The sequence below is a fragment of the Diadema setosum genome, chromosome 7 (assembly GCF_964275005.1).
Source record: "Diadema setosum chromosome 7, eeDiaSeto1, whole genome shotgun sequence".
NCBI lineage: Eukaryota > Metazoa > Echinodermata > Echinoidea > Diadematoida > Diadematidae > Diadema > Diadema setosum.
This window is the reverse complement of record NC_092691.1, coordinates 26,748,354-26,767,026: the sequence shown is the minus strand read 5'-3', so window position 1 is coordinate 26,767,026 and position 18,673 is coordinate 26,748,354. Positions and strand designations below refer to the sequence as shown.

General features: G+C 37.4%; 1 protein-coding gene across 1 annotated transcript in view; it reads right to left on the bottom strand.

Moving 5' to 3' along the window:
• Window positions 1-13,073, bottom strand: part of LOC140231151 (uncharacterized) — a 32,604-nt gene extending 19,531 nt beyond the window's left edge. The window contains 5 exon segments of the mRNA XM_072311301.1: window positions 1,290-1,355; window positions 3,732-3,971; window positions 7,103-7,157; window positions 9,979-10,167; window positions 12,708-13,073. Of these exon segments, the coding sequence (XP_072167402.1) occupies window positions 1,290-1,355; window positions 3,732-3,971; window positions 7,103-7,157; window positions 9,979-10,167; window positions 12,708-12,890 (733 nt within the window). The 5' untranslated portion in view covers window positions 12,891-13,073.
• Window positions 13,074-18,673: the final 5,600 nt, after the last annotated feature.

The following is an 18,673-nucleotide window of genomic DNA, read 5'->3' as shown; positions in this document are numbered from 1 at the left end:
ACTTTTTTTAAAGGTATTTATACCAAATATACACATTGTGCATTATGTGTGAAAAATGCTTGGTTATGTGTCTTCTTCTAATTCCCCCCCCCCCCCAAACAAACAAAAAATGATTTGTAAACTTGTAATAGTTATGTGTAAGGGCCATTTGGAGAGTTTTGAGGTGAGGACATAAACTCCCAATATGGCGTGACATTGCCTTTTAATTCCTCCTAACACTATCTGCTGCCCATTACAGAATCAATTATGCAATACTAACTTGTACTGTTACTTGCAATATTCACAGTTAGCACAGAATTTGTGAATACACATTATGGTTATCATACTGTTGTACATTGTATGGTATGTTTCAGCAATCTATCCTTTTTTCTTCCCCCCCCCCCTTTCCTTTGTTTTGACAAGACATTCCATCTGGATGATGAATCATCCTTCTCTGATTTCACCACGCCAACGACTCGAGCTGGGATGGATTAAAAGTGATTTGCATCGCGACAAACTCGGATGGTGACATCAGAAACTCTTCATGCACAGGCCGACAGTGTCATCTCAATGCACAAACATACGATCATGCTACGTACACATAGTCAAAACATCAAGCACATTACTGAGTCAACATTGGGCAACAAAAAGCGAAGGGGATACTGAGGGTGTATTTTGTCATGCTGTGGACTATAAATTTCATGGGACTGGAACTGCTTGGACAGGCATGGGCTAGTATCTTGGCCAAGGGGTACAGCTAAAGTAAAAAATTCTGCTAAGATACTGGCAAAAGGCTGCAATTTGGTTTCTAACAGAACAAACACATGTGCCCTTTTGCAATTTGGGGACAAGCTATTAAAGGTCATCCCAAGGAAATGTGCAAAAAGAGGCTGTAAATATTTGCCATCACTGCTGAAATCGTGCAAATATTTTGTGTAGTTCTTGAGAGCTACAATCTAGACCTTTCTGAAAAAAAAAGAAGAAATATCATTCTTCGCGTTTACACTTAAAGAGGAAATCCATGCCATATTTAAGCTGATATTTTGGAACAGAGTGACATTAAGCAAACATGAAAATGAAAGGATAATCATAATGATAATGAATAACATTTATATAGCGCTTAATACTGATGTTTCTAAAAAGGATCACTATTATCTCAGAGAAAATGAAAAATTTTGTCTGACTTCAATGAATCTTTCATAAACTTTGTTCATTTGATTTTTTTCTTCCATCTGTCAAAGTCTGTGAATTCCATTTTTAAGTGCATTATATGTAAGGCTCCCCCCCTCCCCACCACATTTGAAACCTACCTGTATTTGCTGTTGGTTTATCACCTGTTGCATACCATACATGCCTTGGGGTTGTTGCACACCCATCTATGGACACAAAGTCATGACACACGAATAGCTGCCAACTTGCAAGTTTCCAAGCCAAAAATAGCAAAGCATACAATATGTGACACATGACAGATTGTCTTTAATTGCCAAAAACCAACCATGACAGACAACTGAGAAAAAAAAACAAAACAAAAACAAACCCACCAAAACATGATCTAAACACAAGAAAAATGGCATGAATAGACAATGCAGCCTACATTACTGTTAACTAAAAAGCATGATGGTTTTTTGACAGAATGCTGTTAAAAACTGAATGCAATGCCATCAAATTGGTAAGTGAACAATGCAAAACTACAACTACATGCATAAAGAGAGGATCTAAAAGCTACCCATGTTTAAATGAGGGATACAGTCAACCTTCTCAAAGTCCAGTCTACTTGGACTGAAGAAATAGCTTTGACTTAGAGAAAATTTGACAAATGAGGGATTAAAATCAATTGAATATAAAGAGAAGAGCTATGACTTCACGTGATTATTTAACTTATGCGAAGTCGACTAAAGCAAGGTTGACTGCAGTTTCATCTGAAAGTAAACCCTCGTAGGAGAACAAACCTAGGAGGGTGGGTCAGAGGGGTGGGGAGAAGCAAGCAAGATTATTGTAACTCAAAAAAGAGAAACGACCAAAGCTCAAACTTTCCAGGACTTCGACAAAAAGAAAAATATAAATCTGTATGAGTCAGAACACAGAAACAGGTTCCTGTAATAAATCATAAGCAGCATGATAAAAAAACAAGGCAAGTGCCAAATTGTATCTCGCCCATTCGCGTACAAGGAATTAATATTCTTTATAACTCCCAGAAGTTAACTGACCTGCTTATGACCTTTGACCTTGTGAAGACCTTTAACTCCCAAAGGGACATCTACCGTCCAAGTTTGGTCACAAACGGACACAGGGATCAAAAGTTATTAGCCATAAACAAAATGCACCCTAAAAACTTAACATTGGGCCCTAAAAGTTTGTTGACCCCTGTCTGTGACCTTTGACCTTGTGACGACCTTCACCTCCCCAAGGGACATCTTCCATCCAAGTTTGGTCACAAACGGACAAAGGGATCAAAAGTTATGAGCCATAAACGAAATGCGCCCTAAAAACTTAACATTGGGCCCTAAAAGTTCGTTGACCCCTGTCTGTGACCTTTGACCTTGTGGTAACCTTCAACTTCCCAAGAGACATCTACCATCACCCAAGTTTGATTGCCATTGTAGCAACATGTGCTGAGTTACGCGTGATAAGAGAGTCTTGCAAGTAAACTTAAACGTATGACCTCAAATGACCTTTGACCTTATCATGTGACCTCTTATGGCACCATTACATGAAGGTACCCCAAGTGCATCTATGACCCAAGTTGGGTTGTAATCCAAGCAACTTATGTGAAGTTATTTGTCAAAAAAAAGCATACATGACCTCCGACAACACCATAACATGAAGATACCCCTAGTGCTTCTATCACCCAAGTGTGGCTGCCATTGCTGAAACAGTTGCCAAGTTATGCATCATTATCTGTCTCTTGGGGGACAGCTCATCGATCTAATTCTTTTAAAATACTATCCAAAGGCCACTAGGAGATTATCAGCTGCAATGTAATCAAAAAACAACAACACACACATGCAGAAAGGAAAAAAAAAAAACCCAGCACAAAACAGAGTAACAGAGAAGGTTAAACTACTAGTAATCTTCTTTAATTGATAAGCAAGTCAGCATTTCAATACAAACTATGACATGTTTACTGCCATTCATGAATATAACGTTTGGCTAATAGCTTTGTCCTGTCAATGAAGGGCATTGTATTGGAGATCATCACATTTTAAAGTTTTTCTTTTTTTCTTTTGATTCTTCATTAAAGGGGAACTCCATTTAATGATCAATTTTTTTTTTTTTTTTGACTTGGGGGAATAACATTCAACAAATGAACAGTGAAGGTAATATTACAATCTAGAAAAAAAAAAGCCAAAAATGAGCACAAAAAATTGCATAATGATTTCATAATACAAAGAATCTTGCGCAGATCTGTACGCAAGCCAGTCAGAAAGCTGTGATATAACATCGTCACCTCATGAATTTAATGCATTTGCATACAATGCGACTGCGACCAATATAACTGTTAACAATATGAAATGTGTGAGATGCAATTTCAGTTTTTTGTTGTTGACATTTTTGTGCAATTTTAATGGAAGCTTTCACAGCTCTTGTTTATTTCATTCCACTCAAAATGCACTAAATTTGCTTTGAACACAGAAAAGGAGCTTCAACTAAAAGGGAGCACATGCATCAATACATATTTAATAGATGGGATGGGTGTGACAAGTCAGTTGACCTTTGCCCTCTCACCTGCTGCTGCTGCTGTTGCTGTAGTTGTTGTTGCTGCTGCTGCTGCCTGGCAGCCCCGCACTGGTCCTGGAGCATCGCCACCTGGTTGCGCAGCTCCCCTATGGTCAGGCTCAGCTCCTGCTTCTGCTGTTCGTACACTTGGATCGCCTGGTAGTTCCTCCGTGTCTCCTGCTGGAGGTCCTGGATGGTGTGCTCCTGTTTGGCTGACTCCATGCGCGTCACCTCCCCAATCTTCTCGTGCTCTGACCGCAGGGCTTCGTACTTGGCTGGGGGATGGGGGGGGGGGGGGGAGAAGGAGGGAGGGGGAAGGGGTGAAGATGAAATGGCATTGTGCGAGAGGTGAGCATAAAAATACACTTTTATAAGGAAGGCGAGAAGTTTTGCGACATTATAATTACCTGCAAAGATATCTATACTGAAGCCCAAGTTAACTTCTAGAAAAAGCAAGAAAACAAAAATGGCAGATTCACAAACATTCCTGAATGAAATCAGGTTAGTATCATTAAAGGCATAATTTACCATTCACAGATGAAACAAAAACCCAGCAGTAGTGCTTCAAAATAGTTCTAAAATGTGTTAGGAATAGAAACAATCAGTTTAAAAATTTGAATCAGTATAATCAATGCAAAGTATTGATGAATACACAAATTGTGAACAATAGTTATAATGAAAATGTTTCCAGACTAATTGTCTACAGTTATGGTTTATTGAGAAGAACAGTGATATCTCCTTATAATATTTTAGGATTTATTGCGAATTTTTCATATGGTAGGAAGCTAAGGATGTTTTGTGATATAATTGACCTACACATATAATGCATCAAATGTGATACCTTGAACATTTTAAAATCACTGCTCCCAAAGGTAAACAGGACCTTTAAAGTTTCAATCACTACAATGACAATTCCAGTATTAGTGCTAAACCAGTGTTTCATTCAAGACGGTTTCATAACATGATATCATAATCTGGCATAAAGTGTTCCTAATCTAACAGTTTCTCCAAAATAAAAATACCAATACTTGAAAGAGTTTTTCTAAGTAGACATGTACTGTAGGCCTACATTTAAGCTTAGAATAAAGGATAACATGCTTCACCCATCCTCTTTGACAGAGCTACAATAAATTGTACGTGTATAACTAATTCTTTGGAACAACTCATGATAATATGACACAGTTTTCATGAGCAGAATGGCACTAACAACATAAGCGATTTTATCACATAGCTACTTTAAGATTCAAATTAAATGATTTGCAAGATCCTATAAAATGGTAGAAAAGTTTTCATAACTCGTCAAATGTTGCTATTTGAAGATTCCTGGCCTGTTGCATCAATTTTGTCGCTTATATTCAAAACCATTGTTATGTTGAAAGCAAGAGATCATTACATTTGTACGCAGAGGGGTGAAGATATGGACATATGAGTTATATTTGCGTGAATTATCACTGAGTGCTTGAGAGCCTATTATTGGCAGTACCAGATATGCCAAGATTTGAAATATTTTAAAACTTTGAAATACTTTATGAATACCTTATGGAAGCACCTTCATCCACCTTCATCCACCCACATACGTCATTTTCTTTCTTCCTTTTTTTTCCATAACAAAGCTTAAATGTTGAATTCATACATTCTGCATTGTTGCTTTTTCCTTAATTGGTATGAGAAGGAGATACTCTTTTTTTTGTCCATGCATTGAATTTGTGGAGATGTGAAGGCTGGTGCTTACAACTGAGAGGAGGTACATGTACATGTGTGTGAGCACTAAAACAATAGAGAGACTCCAACCCTAAGCATCTCCTAGACAGGAGCTTCTCCCACATGGATCATCTTCAACACTGGAGATTATACAAAATAGTCATAAATGAGTACATGAAATGCACGTCACAAGCACGGAGTAGCATGTGGCCGGGATCCAAATGTGCATCCACATACTTGCAATGCCAGTGACTGTCCTTGAGGATAGTGCATGAATGATGCAGTAATGTCATGTACACACGCGTACAGTCACCATCAGTGGTTAGTGGTTACAGTAGGAAGCGTGCAATTACACTGTCGCATTGCTGCTTGCTACACTGTACTTATCAAAGCTGTTTTGTGTAAATCTACAGCTAAATCTTTAGGCAAAGGAAAACACTTTTTTTTCTTTTTTTTTGTTGTTGTGAGAATACACACTGCCTGAGCAGGAGAATGGGAGATTTTGTAAAAATGGTATTTTGGCGGGAGAGCTGGAGTCCTAACAATGCCCAATTACCATGCACAATATTAGTGCTATTCAAAGTCGTCTATCGTCCCTGTGATGTGCACCATTCTTCTGAACAATTTTTTTTTTCTCTCTCTCTCTTAACAAGACACCATGTATGGGAAATGGAAATTGAGGCTGATTTTTTTTTTCTTTTTCCTGCAGTTGAACAATTAGACTTTGCTGCTTGCAAAGCAAATGTGTATGTTTACAATTGTACATGTTGATTTATCAGTGAAAAGTGTTTGGTGAATATCCAATTAATATCACAAAATACACAACATCTATGCGAATACATGCAGGGTACCAGGTGGCTGCAGATCAATATATGATTTGAAATCTGAACCACAGCTACATTTACTGTAAGATACAGTGTACAATGTGCAGCCATAAAACTTCGGTTACTTTGGATGTACAATGTACATTCACTCTAAACCTGCACAAAATTGGTTCAGCTTCTCTAGCTTCAGACTCAAGATGAATACATCTTTAACACAACTCTCCCAAATGATAGCCATAAATTCATGACACTGGAGATTTACAATGACATGCATCAAGGCTTCAAATAATGTATACATTGTAGAGTGAACTGAACTACAGAGTAGGCTTACAATACATAAATCATAAAACTTCCCTTATAACAATCAATTGCTTCACCAATATATTTGAATCCTGTGCATGCCTTTGGGAGAAATTTTATATACTGAAAACAGCACCACTTGCCTGAAGCTCCCAGACATTTTATTGTTTTTGTTTGTAACAACTACACTGTGTACTTTATGCAAGTACTACATGCAATAATCTGGGCTCCAAGTACTGCTATGTATTTGGGACGTGCATGAGACCTGTACAATTTGACACCAAGTCAGACCAAAATATTTGAGAATTTGAGTAAACAGGTTAAACATGACTGTTCTTAACGCACAGAATTTCAATGCAAGAAAGAAAGAAAAAAAAAAAAAACCACACAAATGGGCACACAGCTACACCAAAGACTTAACAGAGATGCCATACCAAACTTTCCATGAGACCAAGCAGTTGTACAAGTACTTTTCAGTGTTTCATTCAACCACGTTAGAAACACATTTATAAACTTATCAGAATGCAATGATTAAACAAACACACACAAATTGATCAAAAAGGCATTCAAAAAGTACTTACCTTTCATTTCCATAAGTAGCTGTATTGAATGTGAAGCATTACTCCTAAAGTTTTCCTGGAAGGAAGGAAGAAAGAAGAAGAAGAAGAAAAAAATATAATGGTAACAATACCTAAACTGGCAAAACTGCAATTATATCATACAATTGTATACTTCTCCTCCAAAGTTGTTCACATTTTATGTCTACAGACTACTGGCAATCATACATCTGGAAAGTGTCAGCAACAGGCAATATTTTAACCAGCTATTAAAGAAGAAGAAGAAAAAAATTAATAATAATAATCGATGAAAAAAAAAATGTATGATCCCTAAATCATACAGTATTTCCCCAACAACCAAATCTATCACGTCGATGAGCAAATTGGGGCAATTCTTTGCTGCCTGATGTTTCTTCTTCGCAACCAATGTGATCATCACGAGCATCACTCGTGAATTGGTGTACTATAAGCAGTGGCAATCACTGAATTTAATAAACGACTCCTAAATGTCTTGTTTTAATTCAACAGTGGAGACACATACAAATAAATACAGTATCCATCCAAGCTGTAATAGTAAATATTTACACATGTTCACATTTCTGCATACATGCAAGCACTGTGGACCCTGCATTCGGATGACACCATAATATGTTGCATCCTTTTCACTTTGGTGAAACCTTACAATCTATCGTACGTACATGTAGTTTACATTACTGTACATGTTACTGCAATTGTACACAGCAGCATCAGACATTGTAGATAGTACATGTCAGATAGTCACTGTTAAAAACTTGAAAGTTCTATACCACTGCACAGTGCTAACATGGAAAAAAAAAACCACAACAACAACAGACAAGTGTATACAAAGAACAAAATATCCAGTACAGCTGTATATAGATGGACTCAACATAAATCAACTGCAAGGCGTTTCTTCAAACATTTGTGTACATTTTTCACTGCAAATTGTTTTTCTTCCCCTAGTTTTATTTGAATTATACAAGTGATATGACATTTCCTTTGTTGTTTGGGATGTTACAAACATTTACCGGTACATGAAATCTAACCTGACTGATTTTCATTCAATGTCAAAAAGGTGTAACCGACAATATTGCTCTAGAGGTCTGTTTCATTTAGAAAAATCAAACAGACCTCTGCTTTGCCTTTTGTTTACCGCTACACGAAATCAGATCCCCTTGTATTGCATTGTAGTGTATTGTTCATACAGGACTATAGAGAGCAACCTAAGGGATGCATAATACGTACACGTATCAACTTGGATTGCTCCAGGAACTTTATCATGTACAATAATGCATGAAGGACACAGAGAAATGTCCACTGCACTCAAAAGACCCTTTCAATTTGTCAGAACAACAATAGAAACAACTCCCTTCTATATCTGCAATGTCTGCACTCTAAAGCTCAACCCCCTCCCCCCCCCAAAAAAAAAGAGAAAAATACAAAGAAACAAAAAAACCCAAACAAAACATTTCTTTGCTAGATAATCAATTGTATCTAATTGAAATGCTAGTGGCAGCAGCATGGTATTATCCATCAAATGGCAGATCATGGCATGTTCTCTATCATTAATTCAATCAAGCTGATGTATTCAAGTGCCTTTCATTGCTCTGTCTCTTTCATTACAATGTATATCTCATTATTACTACCCGGTAGTTACTAGCCAAGGGAGGAGGTTATGTTTTCATTACCATTGGTTGGTTGGTTTGTTTGTTTAACCGTGTGCAAAATACATGTTACTCAAAAAGTTTTGGATGGATTGGGATGAAACTTGCAGGTAAGGTTGAGAATGATACAAGTAACAGATGATTTAATTTTGGTAGTAATCTGGGAATTTCTATGGATTTTATGAAGGATTTTCAATATTCTGGCAGGTAGGGTCAATGAACTTGAAAGTTCAAGCTGAGGTTTTTTCATTTTTGAGGTTTTGTGCACTGGAGTGCATGCTCTAGTTTCTGGTCCAGGGCAAGCGCGCCGTGCAGCTTGCATTGACGACGTAACAAAAGGTTTCTATTATAGTATTGGGAAATGGGGCGATTTTCAGCATGCATACGTAAGGGTAGAAATAACTGATCTCTGTGGAAAAACAAGATCATAGGTGGAAAATAGCAGCTTGGCAGAGGTCTGTGCTCTCAGAGTGCTCCTCTAGTTACAAATTGCTTGGAAAGGCAGTGATATCTGTCAGACACTCCACAGATACAATCTTATCACTAATGCTTATTACTAAAGTCATCATAATCATTATCATTACTGAAAATGACTACAATGTATGATACCATATAATATACACAGCTCTGCAAATCATTTCGTACAATACACTATCAGTGGACAACACACACACACTACAAATAATTACTCTACCATGCAGTTTGTCAGTGGGATTTTCAAACTGAAGTTTACTCTGAGCAAACATGCCCTGTATTCAGGGGAAAACAGCCATCAAAAAAAAAAAAAAAAAAAAAAAAAAAAAAATTATTCATGGATGATTTGCAGTAAGCCCATACATGAAGCAGTAAATAGCTTTGTTCAATGTGGCATGAGTCAACACACTCTGAGTCAAGCATGTGGCAACAGGAACAAACACTTCTTTATTGAGAGATCGTGTATTTATCCCCTAAAGACCATGTGCAATTTTTGTCTTCATTACCCCATGCTTTTTTTCATTTATTTATTTTTTTTTAGTTCAAACCTTGCCATGTCACCTTACATTTGCTGAGAAAACAGTATGACAATAACAGGAGAATATCTGATACCTTGAAAGTTGGTTTCTAGAAATCAACTTTCAGGCACCGCGAGACCTAGAGTTTTTACAACAATCGCACAAGAGCTGATTTTGCATCACTGTGAGACCGACTGCCCATTAAAATGTGTTGCGTTCTACCTACCAGTGATGACTGTGCTGTCTGCTTCTCCTTCATGAGGGACCCCACTTGGTTCATGAGCTCGTCTTTGCCGCGGTTGATCTGGTCCCGCTCCTGCGCGCACGACTCTTTCTCTGTCTTGAGTAGAGAGTTTACTTTGTTGGCATCGCCGATCTGACTCTGAAGTGCTTCACTGCGCTTCTCCAAGTGTACCTGCATCGGGTGTTTATCAGAAACATGCCATTATAGTCCCACAAATGAACCGACAAAACAGAACATAAAATGCAGAATTTGTAGAGGATTGACTATGATGAATGATACTGTACATTGTAGCTATTTCTCTGTATTACACGACGAATGACTTGAGTAAGATACAAATAATGTACATACACCACAGTTCTCACTGAAGGAAGCAAACACTTCCTTTCAGTTTCAATGTGTTTGCTTCTTTCAAAGTGGTAATAACTCAAAGTAAAACACAATTCACCTGTAATCCAAACAAAACATTCCCCAAAGGAGTATTAATACAGCTTCTTGAGGTTGGAATACAATTATGAGTCATACATTTGTATTACTTGAGATTATCACAGTTCACATTAAACTGGCTTTTCATTGTACATACTGTAGGTTGCCCATATTAATTGTCATCATTAGAGAGTGCTGCATAATTTAGCACAAGCTGTCTTGTCATGGAGCTGGACATTTTCTCAAAGGAGCTTCGCATTTCAAAGCCAAAAGCAAACAGCAATAACAACAACCAAAAAAACAAGCATACAAAACAACAAAAAACAAAAACAAAAGAGTTTTACATGTAGGGTTGGGGGTACCACGTATCGACACCCTAAGGATCTGTAGCTTGTTTATTCTAAAAATATAATACAAATCCGCCTAATTCTTACCTCAAATATGCCATAAATACTGCAGTTTTGAATGTCGTGACCGTCTCATTGATTATGAATCTCCGTTTTAAAATAGCGCAATTTTAGTGCGTGCGTTCCGTTTTCTTCGCGCAGCTAAAAAGGGAACCTTGCGATCGGCACCCCCTCTCCTCCATAGGTATACACGTGAATTTCACAGCATAGGTAATACACGTGAATTTCACAGGCCATAGGTAATACACGTGAATTTCACAGCCATGCGTCGTTACTGATCGGATGTGTAATTTTTAGCTTGGTTTGTTTGAGTTTGATTTTCGTTTCTTTGTTTTTATTGTTTTTATAGCTAATGACACTTAATCCCGCGCGTACTTTTTCGTTCTATACGCAAACAGCCATGATACGCAGGGTGTCGATGGGAAGGTGCCCTGTCGATAGGTGGTGCCCCAACTATATACATCATTTGTTTATTTGGCAGTTGTTGTTTTTCTCAAGTTTTCTTGTACATTTGGACATCTTCAGCCTTGGATGATGTGTTACACAACATTCCTGATCTATCATGAGCAGAATCACAATACAATGTGCATGTTTTTACTCTAACAACGACCTTTGCACAAGCCATGTCACAGTAACCTGATCATATACCGATACCCTACTGTTTGTTGCTCGCAATTCTAATTTTTAGACCTAAACTGTAGTGATACTGGGTAGATTATCCATGTCATTAGCAGAGACTCCAACCCCAAGCACCTTCTGATCTGGAGATTCTCCCGCCTGACACCCCTAGCAAACAGGAGACTCCAATTTGATGTGCGCTTTGCGCACATCACAAGCGCGAAGTTCCTTGCGGCCGGGGTTCTGGGCCTGCTTGAGGGCCCTGGAAGCTCTAGGGTCTAACGTTAGATGCTCTTTCATGCTATCTAAGACTTATTTTTCAACATACGACGGCAATAAGTAAGAAATCATTTCAAGTGGGAGAAATTAAATCTCAAGCGGGAGAACAGGAGATTTTGCAAAAATGGGGTTTCGGCGGGAGATCTCCCGTCGAAAGCGGGAGAGTTGAACGTTGGAGTCTCTGCATTAGCATGGTCAAAACTTATATTTGTCTGGTATTGCTCAATTGTTTCGGTGCATTAATTTGATTAGACCATAGAGCTACTTCTAATTCATTTTGAAAGTTAATTCCCCACTCCCGTTCGGGCAGGAAACCTAGTCTACTGTCATTTTATCATATTTACACACAATGTTCCGCATGTCTTTGAAACATTGGACATTAGTCATTACTGAGCAGTGTCACTAGAACTAATTCACTTGATTTCTGGCTGGCCAATAGATGGCCACATGCCACATCTGGGGGCATTTCATGAAGAAGTGTTTTGTCAGATATTTTGTCTGTCAAACTGTTAAAAGCTACTGAAATTCTTGCATCTGATTGACCAAGAGCAAATAGGCCTATGTCGAGGGGGGGGGGGGGCATTTCATGAAGGAACTTGTCGGATAAAATATCCGACAAATCAGACAAGTATCCGACAAGTCAATTATATCTGACAAGTTTTGAGAAATTCTTTTGTCTGATCGGCTGATTTCTCTGAACTTGTCGGATATAATTGACTTGTCGGACATTTTATCCGACAAGTTCCTTCATGAAATGCCCCCCTGCAGATGTCCGACAAAGTTGTCGGACAAAATGCTTCATGAAATGCTCCCACCATAGCCCCATTAGGCTGTGTAAACACAGTGCAGTGACGACAGACAGTGTGGTGACACTGACAGTGCACTACTGCAGTGAGTGATACCGAGTGATAGATTAGGATAAATTTACTTTCGGGCAGTAAAATTTTACTGAAAGTCTAGTCATTGGTCATTGAACTCATTCACCTTTTTCATTGCCAACTCTTCCAACGTGACTGTCATCTCTTGTACTTGTCTTTGCAGAAGACGACTTCGGGACGAAACATTCCAGTAATTGAATGCTAAAATGCATATAACGACGAGCAGTCCCAGGGTCAGAAGTTGTGGAGTACGCCCTGGCCTCCCTCTCGCAACACCGTTGGACACCATTTTCGGTCGGAAAGGAAATAATTTCCAGACTTACGTAAGGGTTCTAGATCTATTTGTTAACAACCACAATCTTCTCAGGAGATTTCTCTGTAGCTTCCTTTCGTGGTACAATAGGAAATAGCGCGGTGAATAAGTTTCTTGTCTTGCCTTCGCCCCACCTCGACTAGCTAGAGTAGACCGATCCCTGACGTCTGCGAGGTTCTGTTTGCGCACTTGTTGTGCAGTGACTCTATCCTATCCTATGCTAGCTAGCGTGGGTGGCCGTCTGTACGGTACGTACACTGTACAAGCTAATACGTGGAGCTACATTGCGATTTCTACGTGGATTCCCTTTCGCATGCAAATGTATGGTACCGTTAAAACAGTAATAATAACAATAAAAAAAATCTCGGTTTGCAGCCGTACGCCTGCCCGTAGGTAGCCTGAAGCTGTAGGAGCCTACATATACATATACACGTAACATGGGTTATCCACGTTATGGAAGAGATGGTTAATTGAATTCTACAATGTATTATAATTTGTTTTATCTTTTTTTCTTCTCACACCATATACTTTCACTTTCAATGAAGGTAGGTTTTCTTGATAACTTTGTTGACTTGTCTTGTTGAGGGTATATAACTAAAACCAATAAACAATGCATGTATCCAATATTTGTACCGGTATATTGTTTCTTTCTTTCTTCTTGTTCTTGTTCTTCTTCTTTTTTTTTTTTTTAATTTAAGAATGTGATAAATACATTTGACATATTAATTTGATAAGAAACATGGTTAAGTGAAAATGTATACACTTGCACAGCTCCCATATATGTTTTGAAACCTTCAGGCAACAAATATGTTTTGTTTTTTCCTGAACTTCTTTGTGGATGATGGTGGTTAGTTAAATATGGTACCATACATGAGTCTAACCCATAGCAAAAGTAATACTAGAATAAGATTAATTCACACAGGTCTACATGCATAACTATACTATGCACTTTTTTTTTTTCCATTAAACACATCATTCCTGATTGATGTATAGGTACGTACCGGTAAAATAAATGTACTTGAACTCTGCATGTTATCCTCAAATTTTAATACTTATCAGACCATGGAGCCACATTATGAGTTATATTGTAGCTCCATGTTCAGACATAAAGCATATGACTAATTATGTGCACATATGCCTTCATGCCTGTAAGCAATTTGTACTTTCAAGACATTAACTGTCTAAATGCTTCATCATTATTAAAGTCCCTCAAAATGTACACAATTTCCCATAAACATACAACCATTCAAACATGCACACACAGCATAGCCCACTTACTGTACAGCACACAGTCACACTCTAACAACATGATACCAAATACAAATGTGTCATAACTTGTTGATATATATTTGCTTTTAATTTCATGCAATGCACTTGAAAACATTTGGATTAGAATTATCTCAATGTATACCAAGCCAAGAAATTTGTCAGCTTAGGCCTACATGTACAATGTACCAAGTACGGTATTTGGCGAGAGTTCACTTGGCAATTTGTGATGCCTCTCAGGTAATTATGATGGTGGTTTACCTAAAGCTATATCTGAGAGATGACTGTTATATTATGCTTCATGTTAATGATCTGAGATACTCTGCTCGAACTATTCAATAATCTTCCATGTGTCTGACTTGATTAATTAAAACGCACAATCACGTCATGTGCAGCTAAGTGAAAACATTCTCTTTGGAACTGTAACCAAAATGGGTCACATTTGGCTACAGATGGGCCAATGGTAAAGCATGTTTAGTACAATTTGTACTTGTGTTTCTCAGAAGATGTTGAGCAAATAAATCACGTGTCATGACAAACACCGTCCTCGTCACACTCATGAGAAATATTCTAAACACAAGTGGTGTCAGCTATACAGTGACTCTTCTTCTCCTTTCTCTGCTGGGATCTTGATTCCTGTTAGCAAAAATCACCTAGAAAAAGGTGCTGCTTCCTATCTGAGGAAACAGAAAGTTTAGATGCTACTTCTCCAAAGTGAACCTCTTGCGTGATTACGGGTCATGTGTCAGATTTCTTAACCTTCTTTTTTTTTTTTCATCACTCTTCTGTACTTATTCTGGAGCCTGTGTTTGATGGTATGAACATTGAATAGCTAACAGCAGCCTGTCTCATGTTTTTGTTTTTTGTTTTTTGTTTTTGTTTTTTGCTACCAGGCAAATTATATTTCTATCTCCAACACGAAGAGCCGTGTCAGAGGTGATGTAGTACTTTAAAAATGCACACATCCCCCTCAACAAAAATGGAATGTACACCAGAGAACATTCGTCTGTATCCACCTGTAAACAGTGATTTTTCTATCTCAAGTTTCCCCCCTCAATACTTTCTGACTTACGGCGCATTGGTGACTACAATAAAATGCTTAACCGTGAGAACAGAAAAGGGAAATGCTGAAAACTTTCTGCCTGTGAGTGCACAAGCCAAAGAGAGTGACAATTTTATATGTGATCTGCGAAACACAAGTATTGAGCGATGGAATGTTTAGAGGCATGAATACATAATTGTGCAGGGCATGCAAAAAAAACCCAACAACAACAACTTTCAACTGCATGGTTGCTCTCAACAGTGATACATTCGGAAGCATTCACAGCCTCTTGTGGATAATGTGTACCTTTTTACGTTCACATCTTATGCTGCTCTCCAAAAACAAAAACAAAAATAGTGAAAAAAAAAAACACAAACAAAAAATATCCTTTATGGAGAATACGAAATAATCTGTGGAATTTGCCAGTATACTTGAGGGGTAACATGCATAATTTGCAGTTATTCTTGATCAAATTTTATAATCACATATGACATATATGGTATCTCTAAATTCTTTTTCTTCAATGCAAGAAAGGTTTGAACAGCCATGTTTTAACATATATATGTTTCATCATGTACAGTGTAAGTGTATTAACAGCAAGCTGTTACTTCCTGTAAACTGATGAAACACAAAACAAAATGAGCCAAAATGAAAGTAAACGTATAGCTGTCATGAGACACTGCCAGATGCTGTTGAATTCATCTTTGTGCAGCAAAGCTGGCATTGTTTCATTTATTGCTGTTTCCTGTTCAGTTTTGAAACCACTTTTTTTTGTGTGTGTGTGTAGTTTGTTGCTGCATCATCATTCTATGACAAATTATATCATGCATTGCTAGTATTTCATAAGGTAGAATAAAAATTCCTCGTTCATCTGAGGCATATTTTGGTCATATACCATTACATCATCATCACAAGTCTCTAAACTGCTAAGTCTATACCTGATCCTTTGGTAACACAGGAGATACACATAAAATTAGTGTTTCTGTGTCCAACTGGAAAGTTTGTCAGAAAAATGTTATGCAAATCTAATGAATTTGCCCAGTTCCATCTCGTTCTTCCACAAGATAAGATGTGCAGTAAAAATCTGTAACCAATGTAATTAGCAGGAGATGGCAGTTAAAAAAAAAGGAATTTTCCTAGGATTTGATGCATTAATAGTTATATAATCACTTTCAACAGTGTATTTGAAACTCCATGTATAGGAATCAGAGAGGAGAGTATATGTGTAATTCTTGCTGCAATGAAATGTAATTTACGTCCATAATCAATTTTCCACATCACATGATGAATCTTACAGTATTCATGCATTAAATGGGGATATGACATCTTGCAAAAATGAATTCAGACATGAGTAATATACAACATATATTCTTCAATATACATTTTAAGTATGTAACTATTTACACAACATTAAATAAGTATATACACCACATAATGATACTACATTTCTAGTACATAAATCTTTCACAAATATGGTAGTTCAATCAGTCATGTACCAGTATCTGTAATGGATATTTTTCACATGACACGGCAGTCATGAAGGAGAAAGGAGTGTGTGTACACAGAGACTCCATATTTCTCAGTCATATATGTGAATCAGTTGTGTATGATAAATGCATGCCTCTAACAGAAATTAATATTTCTTCAAAAGAAAACAACATTCAATAAAATAGCTAGGAACATTAAGTGTGAGTGGCACACATCAAAAAAAGAAAAAAGAAAAAAAAGAAGAACTCAAGTGAGCTATGAAAATTAAGTGTGATTGGCACACATCAAAAAAAAAAAAAAAAAGAAAGAAAAAAAAAAGAGAAAAAGTAGAAGAACTCAAGTGCAGGCATACATGTTTTACTGGTATTTCAGATTGGCTCATTAAAAAGTTGCTATGAAGCAAAATATAAAATAATAATTATTAAAAAAAAAGAAAAAAAAAAGAAATACAATTGCTCAGAATTTTCTCATGTCACAGATGTCACAGGGCTAGGGATTGGATAAGCTGCAACCCATTGCACATGTAAGGGACAAAAGTTATCTTTTATGAAGCCCAGATATTACTCGTGTATGGAGGGAAAACACAAAATATACATATGACTGCACAGAGGATGCAGACATAAGTACTTTTTAAAATAATGGATTTGATCAATGTCTTTTCTTGAGTCATTGCACTCTTTGACTTGCTCTTTCTCTTGCTCTCTCCATCACTCTGCAGTTGAGTTCAGATGTATACTGAAAAAGGTCACTGAAAAATGGTCTGCTAGTTGAGGAAAAAAAACTTACTGAAAATTAATTCTATATTTATTTTCTCATGACAATGCATGCAAACTGCAGGTTTGGAACTGAAAAATATTCCCTTCATTGGTCCCTACATTTACATCACAATTTTTACCATTTACATGGTGACAAAAAATGGAGTGTCAAAAATATTGTATTACTACATGACTAAAAAAAAAATTAGAAACTAGAAATGTCGCTACGGCGACTGGTGTATGCCTCCGCCATAATACATGGTTCTCCTAATAGGTCTATAGTACAATGTCTTGACAATGTGTGATGACAGTTTCACACAATTGGCAAAATATTAAAATGACAGGTTTGCCACAAATGTGCTGAATGTTCACTTTCCTAGAACTAGGTTCAATTGGATGAATGATTAAAACATCAAGAGTGCAGGTATTTGGGGGAACTGATGATTTTCACTTGACTTTTGACCCTTTTACAAGTTTATGCATTGAGTAATTTTCAAGGTATTGAGAAAAAGTATAATTTCAGTATCAAATGGTAAAATAGTATTATCGAAACCTGGCCTTTGACCTTTGACCCCACAGTTCCAAAGAGAATCACTGTTAGGTAGAACATGCATAAATATGTAAGTTTCATGACAATACCTTGAGTTATTTTTGAGATATGGAGGAAAAAGTGCAATTTAGCACTTTCACTTGACCTTTGACCTTTTGACCTTTGACCTTTTGGCAAGAAACTTCCCACAGAATATATATTGGGTTATACATGCATACATCAAGTTTTAAAAAAATCCTTCAGGCACTGCATAAATATAAGGAAAGTAGTTATATTTTGAGGAGTTGACCTTGACCTTTGACCCCTGACCTTTGACCCATGACCCCCAACTTCCCTAGATAATCACTGCCCATCGGTACAAGCATATATACTAAGTTCCATGAAGATACCTTGAACCATTTGCGAGATATGGAGAAAAACATGAAATTTCAATTTTTTTTTCACAAAATAACCTGTGACCTTTGACCTTTGACCCTGTGACCCTAAAATCCACACAAAGTATCATCCCCCAAGGATATACCCTCATACCAAGTTTGATGCAAAACCACCACACGGTTCTTGAGATATCGACAAAAACAAAACGGGACGGACGGACGTACGGACGTACGGAAGTACGGATGTACGGACGGACGGACGACCCGAAAACATAATGCCTCCG